Genomic DNA, 11,249 nt, shown 5'->3' on the forward strand with positions numbered 1-11,249 from the left:
GTAAGATTTTTTTTACATTTTTATCGAAAGAAGTATTTTATGCTCACCAAGGCAACAATTAGTGGTTAAAATATAGTTAAAAACAGTAAAATTGTGAAGTATTACTACAATTTAAAATAACTGACTTTTTATTTTATATATGAACATATAAATAATGTAAATAAAATGTAATCTATTCCTGTGGTGGCAAAGCTAAATATTTTAACAGATTTGGTGCTCCAGAAACATTTATTATTATAAATGTTAAAATGTTAAAAACATGCTTAATATTTTTGCATCATTTTTTTCATTAATTTTTTATGAATAAAAAGTTGAAAAGAACAGCATTTATTATGTGTAACAATTTAATGCATCTTCTCTGATATTAAAAATATATAATTTATACCATATTAATAATATTCAGCATGTTATTATAAAAGACAGCTTACTATTTATTGTGAAAAAATTAATATTTAAACAGCAGTAGCGTGTGAAAGTGCTTTGAAATATTTAAACAATATTTTCATGGAATTTTACAAAATAAATGGATACATGCAATTATTGATTTATTTTATTATTTAATAAATAAATAATTAAATTCATTATTTAATAATTCGGTTTTTTTTTCAGAATTAACTGCTACATTTATTTGCTGTTTTATTGAATTCATTATTTATTTGATTATTTAATTTCGAGTACTTTGGTCCTCTTTATGAAAAAATCAATCAATAAATCTACTGACCCATAACTCTTAAATTGCATTGTATTTATTTTAATAAACAACCCCAGTCTTACTGAGGGGTTGGTGTATTTTATTCTAAAGAACATAAAATGCCTTGTTTTATTTATTTCTATTGTTATTATTTTCAGACTTTTCCAATTTTCACAACTCAAACACATCCTGATGCTTAAACATGCTTTTAAAAAAAAAGTTAAAATTAATTCAGAAGTATTTCACATTACAAAAGTATTGTGAAAAGCGTTCTATGTCTACTTGACACACTCAATATTGGGTGCTGTTTTCTGTGCTTTCAACCACTTGGGGGCGATACATCCCATGACTCTTCACAGTAACATCTGACTCTTCTTCTAACAACCACTCTCTGTCTGTACAGAATGTCTGTAACTAAATTCAGAGAAGCATACGACCATACTACTCTATTTCTACTAAGAAGATACACTATTCCAAATTCAGCCTGTGTGTGTAAATATGTGACAGATGTGTGCACTCACCCCTGGCGTTCTTCCTTCTGTACTTTGACCCAGTTCTCCACCTTCTCCAGTGCACTCCTCCTCTGCACCTGAACTGGAGTTTGAGAAGACGGTGTAGGACCCCTTTGATACCCAGGCATGCCATTCTGCTCTACAGGCGTGCCGTTCCTCAGCACTGGCGGGGTCGAGACGGCCCTGGAAGGGGCTCGAGAGGGAACCTGGGATACTGGTGCTGACCCTGGAGCTAAAACCTCCACCTCCACTATCCTGCTCGCTGTAGATTTCCCCCTCGCCTGCTCCATCTCTCTCGGAGTAACCTGAATCTCCACTTCTCCAACAAATCCCTCCCGTTTCTTCTCCAGCAGCCCCTCACTTTGGATGACCTCTGGTTCTGGAATCACGTAGCTGTTGATGTGGTTGGTCTGAGGAACAGCCTGCTGCTTGAGTTTCTCAGAAACGTTCACTTGGTCTGGATGATCCGACTCGTCCCTGTGTGGCAAAAACATGGCATGTGCAAAGGTCAGGGAGGTTTTATGAGTCTATTATATGATGCTGTTATCATGCTGCTGGATCACATGTCATGTCTGATAGATTAACACCATTCCACAGCACTGGAACATACAGTAACCCAGCCTTTACACGTGAGGGAATCCGCTCATGAAACTAAATATATCCATCACTGTAAACTAACCCTAAGTCTTACTTTAGATTTACAACTCTAGATTTGTTGAGCTCCAGGATCCACATGTTTTACAAAGATCACAACATACTCTATTCACAATACTCCAGGAACCGCATAGCAACCCACCAAAAACAATCAGAACTCCTCAGCAGCCACATACAGTAGTAACGCCTTACAATCACCCATAACAAACCAACAACTGCACAGCAACCCACTAAAAGTCATAAAAGTTAAGCCATATTCGTATTCCCTAGTATTCCCATACATTCTACTGAACTAACAGGAAGTTGTAGGATTTTAATGAAAAATCATCACCTAATGAGATCATCACCTACAATGCAAATGTCCAAATCATGTAAACTGTAATTTGTTTAAAGGAGACCTATTTTGCTCCTTTGTACAACATGTAATATACGTCTCAGGTGTCCCCACAATGTCTGTGAAGTCTCAGCTAAAAATACTCCACAGATCATTTGTTATAATTTTGAAAATGCCCATTTTGAGTGGAAGCAGAAACACGCTGTTTCTGTGCAAATGCAAATGAGCTGCTGCTCCCTACCCAGTGTTGGCAGGTCTGTGGTTTTTCCGTCAAATTGGAGTACTTTAACACTGTTGTCGTGGGTTGCTTTTCATGTCCGCAAGCTACCCCAATAACGTGATATTTAGCCCCTGCAATGCGAATTTTACCAGGGGAACACTGCCAAAAAATGTGTACTTTACCCTCCAGAACACAATTTTTACTGTGCTTTTTGAGTAGCAATTCGGTGGGTTTTGTTGTGAAAACCTGGCAACCCTTTCCCTGCCCCCTTTTCCAGAATAGGACTGTGCCTTTACAGCTCGTACCTCGAATATTGGGCTAAAAAACATCTGTTTGGTTTTGATTATCATGTCTATCGCACTTAAATCATGCGTTTTAAACCATATTTGTTTAAACATCTGATATATTATTACTATTGTTTAATTTATACAAAAAAGTCAGTTATGCTTGTGAAAGTGAACTTAAGGGGTGGTAATTTTATAATACGATTTTGAAAATGCCCATTTTAAATGTCATTGTTTTCGTGCCTGTCTCTTTAAATGTGATTTTTCCACGGAATTGGGTTACTTTAACACACGTTGCCACAGGTAGTTTTTCATGTCTGCAGGTTGAAGTGAGCCAAATAAAGTAATATTTAGCCACTGGAATGCAAATTTATTAGGGGAACCCTGTCAAAATATTTACTAGTGGAACCACCCGAAATGTTTCTTGAGTATCAATTCGGTGGGTTTTGTTGTGTAAACCTGGCAACCCTTTTCCCGCCCCCTTTTCCAGAATAGGACTGTGCCTTTACAGCTCATACCCTCGGATTCTCTGCTAAAAACATCTGTTTGGTTTTGATTATCATGTCAATTGCACTTAAATCATGTGCTTTAAACCATATTAGTTTAAACTTCCGATATAGGATATTCTAAGTGCACACATTCGAAGCACCCGCACAGAAATTTAGAAATGTAGTAGTTCTCTTTCATGTCGTATTGCGCTTAAACTGTCAAATACACACAAGTTTATGTTAAAAAGACACAGGAGTTCAAAAACAGTCTGTTATGGCTGTAAAGGTAAACAGCTGGGAAAGAAATTGCATGTTTATGTTAGATCAGTGTGGCAGCAGCATAATATACAGTAAATAAATAAATACACTGCCATTGTCTAGAACTCTAATTAGTGCTCTGTGCCCAGTAACAGAACAGTTAGCCTGCTTTGCTAGAATTTTTGCAATGGTGTTAGAACCAGTATACCGTTGTCACTTGCAAAAACAAAATGACAGCGCCATAGGTGGAAACATGCAGGTTAAAGGGCAGTAATTCTAATACGATTTTGAAAATGTTAAATGTTTTCGTGCCTGTCTCTTTAAATTCTGTTGACAGGCCTATGATTTTTCAGTGGAATTGAGGTACTTTAACACTTGCTACTGATAGATTTTCATGTCCGCAGGTTGATGTGACCCCAATAACCTGATATTTAGGCCCTGGAATGTGAATTTTAGCAGTGGAACCCCACCAAAAACTTGTATTTTACTCTCCAAAACGGAGAGTACTTTGGAGTACTTTAATACTGTTGCCGCGGGTTGTTTTTCATGTCTGCAAGTTGAAGCGACCCCAAATGAAGTAATATTTAGCCCCTGGAATGCGAATTTTAGTAGGGAAACCCTGACAAAAAAGCTTGTATTTTAAGTGTATATTAGTTCTCTTTCATGTCGTATTGCGCTTAAACTGTCAAATGCACCATTGTTTATTCAGGGTAGGAAAGCTCTCGGAATTCATCAAAAATATCTTAATATCTTGTTTGCTGAAGATACGGCTTACGGCTTTGGAATGACATAAGAGTGAGTAATTAATGACAAAATTTTTCATTTTTGGGTGAACTATCTCTTTAAATATCAGTTATAAGCAAAGTCTTGCCACTACAATGAGCACTAAATTGTCTACTGAACTTTGCATATACACATAGGTTGGTTTCTTCAAACAAGAACCATGGACTAAAAAATTATTCTGTATCACCATGAAAGATTAATTCCAGCTTCAAATGATCCATATATAGCAGTCTAAACGTGACTTGATTAAATCAGGCCCTGAGTGAATCTACATTTGGAGAAGACATGGCCGCTGGGAGCCTGGCTATCTTGATTTGAGCTCACTCTGCAGTCATACTAATAATATCCAAGCTGCACAGACTAAAAGGAAATAGCCTCTAGTGGCTCTTTGCATTCAGACACTCAAAGTCTACAACAGACAAATCTCCATCTGCATTTTAACATGAACAGCTGCTCCTTTAGTCCTGATAGTTTCTACGGTATTTAGAGATGTAATTGTTTGTGTACTGACTGAGTAGATACATTTATTCTAATGGTTAGACATGATTCAGTTCCTTGTGAAAAAATGCATACTTTTAAAACAAGTTCTTATGGAAATAATATCCAGCTTATTTTTCCCATAAGAGCGGGCATGGCCATTTTTAAATTTTATGGGTCTGGCTTCCGGTCTCATCCACGTCCAGCTATTTTTAGCTGTACAAAACAGCTCGTTTTGCTGCTTGATATTGCAAATTGGTGTGTCTTACCATATTATTTTAATGTATTATCTTAATCGTTTACTGCACGTTGTTATTCTTCTTGATATTTCCCTATAGGGGCTAATGAACTGGAAGTCTCACCCATAGGTTTACTTCTGCGCTGAAGAAAAAGGTGGATATTTTAAAAAATATACTTTTTCAGACACCTAAGTACAGTTAGGTAGCTTTTAATTTTATTATTATTATCCAGAATTACATGATTTAAAAAAAAAATACTTCTCAGATTTGTAGTACTGTAAAAGTACCCATTACTTGTATAAAATGTAGCACTCTTAATTTTCTCAAAAGTGTTCAAATTATGATTTACCCAAATAAAGGGTACTAAGAGGTTTGTGCAATTGAACAAATTGCACAAACTTATGCACTTTGTGGGCGTATTGCAGATAATTTACTCATTTAGCCACATGTGCAAATAAGCTGGACCAAAACAAAGCCTACAGAGATTCTCTGAAAATATGAATCCCACATTCCTACAGTCGGATATAAAACGCCAAGAGGTAAGCATGATTGATTCCATTCAAAGCACCAAACAAATGGTATACGCAAGACATCTCTGGCAAAGGAGAAAGGGAAAACAAACATAAGGGCATCCATGAGAATGAAAAGCCACTCTATGAGTCTCTACATGGCGTTATGAAAAGAAATGACTCAGAATGGTGTTTTTATCCTGGACTATCACAGTCTAATTTTCTGCCTCGCTGACTGCCAGCTCAAGCTGACACTAGTCTCATTAGTGTTGGGCTGCTATGACAACTCAAAGATCCTGCCGTGATCCCAATTTGGTGCTTTGGTTAACGACATCACCAGCAGTGACAGCTAACTATTCAATCTGTATGGCTGAAATTGGGCAACATGCATTACGCATGTCAAAGGAAAGCATTGACAGTCTTGAGAGATGGCTAAACTATATACATGTTTATGCAGCCTATGTTCACAGAGGTAGTGTTTGGGATTGACAACTGTATTTAAAAATAGTGTGACTCCAGATTATTATAGTATCTAGCATAGTATCTGAGTTTGAGCTCAGTGACTGACTCGAGGAAGTGAGGCTGGCCCAGACAGAAGAGAGACAGAAAGCTGAGTCACTGCACAGTACGTCTGGTCTTCTGCGCTGGCAGAGCGAGACTGCGACGTCGCTGTCAATCAACAAGACTGACGCCCGACAAACACTTACAGACTCACAACATTCCTTGACACAGACTGGTGCAAACTGCATTTGATAGTACTCTTTAAACACAATCCATTTAAAGGAATAGTTCAGCCAAAAATTTTAATTCTGTTATTAATTACACACCCTCATTTTGTTCCAAACCCGTAAGACACAAACACAAATTAAGATATTTTTGATGACATCCAAGAGCTTTCTGATCCTGCATAGACAGCAATGCAACTACCACATTCAAGGCCCAGAAAGATATTAAGAATATTGTTAAAATAGTTACATCAATGTGACATCAATGGTTCAACCTTCCTTTTATGAAGCTACAAGAATACTTTAGCTCTCTGATTTCATCAAAAATATCTTAATTTGTGTTCCGAAGATGAACAAAGATCTTACAAGTTTGGAACTAGATGAGGGTGAGTAATTAATGACCAAATTTTTTTTTGTTGGGTGTACTATCCCTTTAAGAAACAGCTTCAAATTAACAGCCAATTACAGAAAATTTCCATTTTTGTGAAACATGTATTTAAAACTAAACTTTTTAATTTCACTTTGCTTCTAATATCTTTGATCAGAAGCTTTTTTCCTTGCATTCGAAAACAAAACAAAGCATATTAAGCCCTACATTTAAGATTTATTCGTATTTTAATTGAATATAAAAGTCCTCCTATTTGTTTTTATTCAGATTTAAACTAATTTAAACTAATAAAACATGCTTGTTTGTCAGTCATACATAAATGAAACAAGTACGAGTTCTGCACCCAAAAACTAAATGTACACTACCAGTCAAAAGTTTTTGAACAGTAAGATTTTTTAAATGTTTTTTTTTAAAGAAATCTCTTCTGCTCACCAAGCCATGCATTTATTTTATCCAAAGTACAGCAAAAACGGTAAAATCTTGAAATATTTTTACTATTTAAAATATCTGTTTTCTATTTCTATATATTTTAAAATGTAATTTAATTCCAGTGATTTAAAAGCTAAATTTATATTATCATTACTCCAGTCTTCAGTGTCACATGATGCTTCAGAAATCATTCTAATGTTCTGATTTACTGCTCAAAAAACATTTATTATTATTATTTTGTTGAAAACTGCTGAGTAGAATTTTTTCAAGTTTCTTTATTGAATGGAAAGTTCAGAAGAACAGCATTTATCTGAAATAAAAATCTTTTGTAACATTATAAATGTCTTTATCATCGCTTCTGATCAATGTCAAGCATCCTTGTTAAATTAAAAACAAAATATCTATACAGTCAAGCCCGAAATTATTCATACCCCTGGCAAATTCTGACTTAAAGTTACTTTTATTCAACCAGCAAGTTTTTTTTTTTTTTTTGACCGGAAATGACACAGGCTTTTCCCAAAAGATAATAAGACGATGTACAAGAGGCATCATTGTGGAAAAAAATATTACTTATCTTTTATTTACATTTGAACAAAAATTGGCATGTCCAAAATTATTCATACCCTTTGCAAACTGTCACAGTTCTATACCATTCCAAATAGTCCAAGCTGTTCTAAAGCATCCTAATTATAATATTTCTATTCATCAAAGAATCCTGACTTCAAAATACTGATAATAATAATAATAAATGTTTCTTGAGCAGCATATCAGCATATTAGAATGATTTCTCAAAGATCATGCGACTGGAGTAATGATGCTAAAAATTTAGCTTTGATCACAGGAATAAATTACATTTTAAAATATATTCAACTAGAAAACAGTTATTTTAAATAAATAAATTAAATAAGTAAAAGTATATAAGTAAATAAGCAAAAATATTTTACAATATTACTGCTTTTGCTGTATTTTGGATCAAATAAATGCTATATATTAGGGGTGTGACGAGATCTCGTGGCACGAGATCTCGCGAGACTACGATGTGTCCCGCGAGATCTGACTGGTCTCGCGAGAACGTGGCAATATCATGGCAAAACATTTTGCAGTGTTTACATTAGGGCTGCATGACTAATAGTTATATAAATATCATGATCTCTATTCAAACACCCATGCGATCTTATTCATGAATGACAACGATTCAGCATTGTCTATTACAACTGTTTCACGCTCCACTGACGCCGATGTGAAAGTTATTGAAGACATTCAAATCTGCATTCTTACTGCTATGGTTTCAGAAAGCAACACAAACAGTCTTTTTAACCACATAATCATCATCATGTCTTTGTTACAGACATTTAAATAACATAAGTACTGGGATAAAAGCTTATAGTTTGGATATAAACACTTATTGTCTACAGTAGCGATCAAAAACGAAAGTATAACACGTATGTGGAGAAACGTTTATTCTCTTCACCAGGAGAGGGCGACAACTGCACGTTTTAAAAAAAGTATTTTTCATTGAATTAAACATTCAAGAGATTCCAATAGTGAAAGTCTTTATTAATTGAGACACGGGCTCCTTCATTTTTTTTTTTTTTCAGACTTAAGCAATGAACATTACTTCAGAACCACTAGTAAATTATGTAATTTTGTTTAATTTTCTAATCCGTTTTTTCTTCAGAATTGTGATCTCCAGTTTATAAAAGACAATTGTTTTTCAGTTTACCCAGAATCATGCAGCATTTTTATTACTGCATATAATTCATTAAAATATAAGTTTAATTTCATAAAGTACAAGTTCATATCAAAATGCACCTACATTTATTTATTTATTTTTTTTGCATTTTGTGTTTTTTGTTGAATAAAATACTATTGTCCCCTATATATTTCATCATTGAGGATTTATTTAAAAAAGTTAAAAAAATCTCGTCTCGTCTCGTTCTCGTGAACCCAAAATCTCGTCTCGTCTCGTCTCGTGAGATAAGTGTCTCGTCACACCCCTACTATATATAATATGCTAAATCTGCATATTGTGAAAACATACGCCAAGTTCTGTCATGGAACTCTAGATGACGCAAACTGATGATGACGCAAACTATTTACAGTGTTAAACTACTTTGCACAAGCTGATTGGTTCATCTTGCATATGCAGCCAATGAGCTTGCTTCTTTACATTTAAATGGCTGGTTATGGCAGAGTTGTTCTGAAACCCTCCACCTCCCCAGCTCCACCTGTAAAGATCTGCTACAGGTTATTATATAACGGAAATTTTACCCATTACAGAGATGTATGCCTAACAAATAAGCATCATTTTATAAGACTATGTCAAACTGTGTAATTCACATGAATGTAGATTTTATATGCTGATAAATTATATTCAAATAAAAAAATCATAATTTAGCCCTAAATATGTTGTAAGTATGTTTAAAACAAGAAAAAATATTTTTTTTACATTCAAGTATTAAGCAACTTTTTCCCTGGTCATAAATACTGAATAAGAGAATGTTTTTGTAAAGTTTTGTGACTCACTGACCTCTTCACTGTATGGGTTTGCATCAGTGCAGCCTGGTTCATGGCCCTGACCCAGCCATTCATGTCCTCCTGTGTGTCCGCACTGAAATAGTACGTCCTCATCCCAGTGTGCTCCGCCTGCGAGCCAACCACAGAGCTTTGTTTGTAAATGTAGGAGCGCATCCCTGTGTGTGTAGCCTGCAAGAGAGAAAGCACTGAAGTCAGTCCAGCCCTAGGAAAAGGAGAAACACTGCATCAGCAGATAAGTATTGGCCAGAGGAGCATCTGAGATTTCAGCATTATAATTAGAGGCATGGAGGAATACAACACAGCAGACATACTGATGAGACACAGGGAGTCAGAGTGAATAAAGGAGCAAATGTCTATCAAGCCAAGGCCACACTGTGATAAGAAGCACATATACAAACCATTAAACACAACTTTTCAGTTATGTAATCTAAGATACAGGAACACTGATATGAATCATTGTAAAGGACAGACGGAAAGGCTAAAGGTCAGATTTGTTTCAATAAGCATTCAATCATCCAATAAAAACACATTTAAAAATGCAAAAATAAGAGATACAAAAAGTCATACAGTATTAGCAGAGACAAGTTAAAGACAATTTATATAAAGACAACTACCGTTATGTTTATGTTATAATAGTGTCCGTGTTGCACAAATTGTAAGTTAGTAAAATAAATTGCTATATAATATAACATAATATAATATGATATAATATATAATATAATATAATATAGTAAAAACATAATGAAAATAATACATTTTACCCCAATATTTCTTTGAAAGTATAAATAAATAAATAAATAAAGCAAAGAAAGTATGTGTTTGATACTAAAATAAATACTAAAATAATAAATAATAAATACATACATTATTAACTGGGTTTATTTATATAATGGCAACAACTATGAATAAGTTATAATTTAAATGTTCCCCTTCAGTCGAATCACTTCGACGTTACATGGGATCTCGCCTGAGAGACCGATCATCTCTGAGCCTTATATAAAAAGGCCAATTGCAAATTGGCGAGTGGACGTGCGCGTCGGCCACTCCCCCGTACATACGGGTATATAAGATGGCGGCGCGCATCACTCAAACAGACTTTCGCTTTCAGAGCCTTCATGCTCAAGCCTTCCCTTCTCCAGAAGAAGAATCTTCAAAGACTTCACGTTCCTGCTGCTGTTCTTCTCTGCTGGCGTGCGCCGATCGAATAAGAGACAAAGCTTTACTGAAAGAGTGAATTTCTCGGCGCCGCCAGCGGGGTCCCGCGGGCGGCCGTTTTCACGGCCATAAAAGCCTCCTGCGTTCCAGCGAGCAAGCCCCATTGAGTGCACAGTGGTGCCGCGGTTTCCTCCCTGGGCAGACCGGGACTAAAAGAGCAATTTCTCACGGCTGTGTAAAGACGTTCTTTTCAGAATGGCTTTCCGGCCGTGCGCTTCTGGGTGTGGCAGTTTCCTCACCTCACTGGACGGACATGAAAGCTGCTTCACATGTCTGGGCATCGAACATGCTGAGGCAGCTTTCACGGATGGTTCATGCATTCATTGCGAAAGCATGACCATGGGAATGCTGAGGACTCGCCGCTCGCTCGCGGGCAGGCCCCCCTTCGCGCCCCACGGCCTGCGGAATTTTTCCGCCGCTGTGGCGAGGCACGAGGGGGAATTTCGAGTCACGGTGCCGAACGTTCCGCCGGCTCCAAAAGCCCTGCGGTCTTCCGCCCGCCAGC

At 36.2% G+C, this 11,249-nt stretch overlaps 1 protein-coding gene across 4 annotated transcripts in view; it reads right to left on the reverse strand.

Moving 5' to 3' along the window:
• Window positions 1–11,249, reverse strand: part of plekha7a (pleckstrin homology domain containing, family A member 7a) — a 137,256-nt gene that overhangs the window by 35,543 nt on the left and 90,464 nt on the right. For 2 of the 4 annotated variants that reach the window (XM_073851055.1, XM_073851057.1), the window contains exons 9-10: window positions 9,522–9,637; window positions 1,213–1,680 (exon numbers count right to left, since the gene is read on the reverse strand). In XM_073851055.1, coding sequence (XP_073707156.1) covers window positions 1,213–1,680; window positions 9,522–9,637 — 584 coding nt within the window. Of the gene's footprint in view, window positions 1–1,212; window positions 1,681–9,521; window positions 9,698–11,249 lie in introns of all 4 variants that reach the window. The other 2 variants (XM_073851054.1, XM_073851056.1) reach the window with 1 other exon arrangement.

This window comes from Garra rufa, chromosome 11 (assembly GCF_049309525.1).
Source record: "Garra rufa chromosome 11, GarRuf1.0, whole genome shotgun sequence".
Classification (NCBI taxonomy): domain Eukaryota; kingdom Metazoa; phylum Chordata; class Actinopteri; order Cypriniformes; family Cyprinidae; genus Garra; species Garra rufa.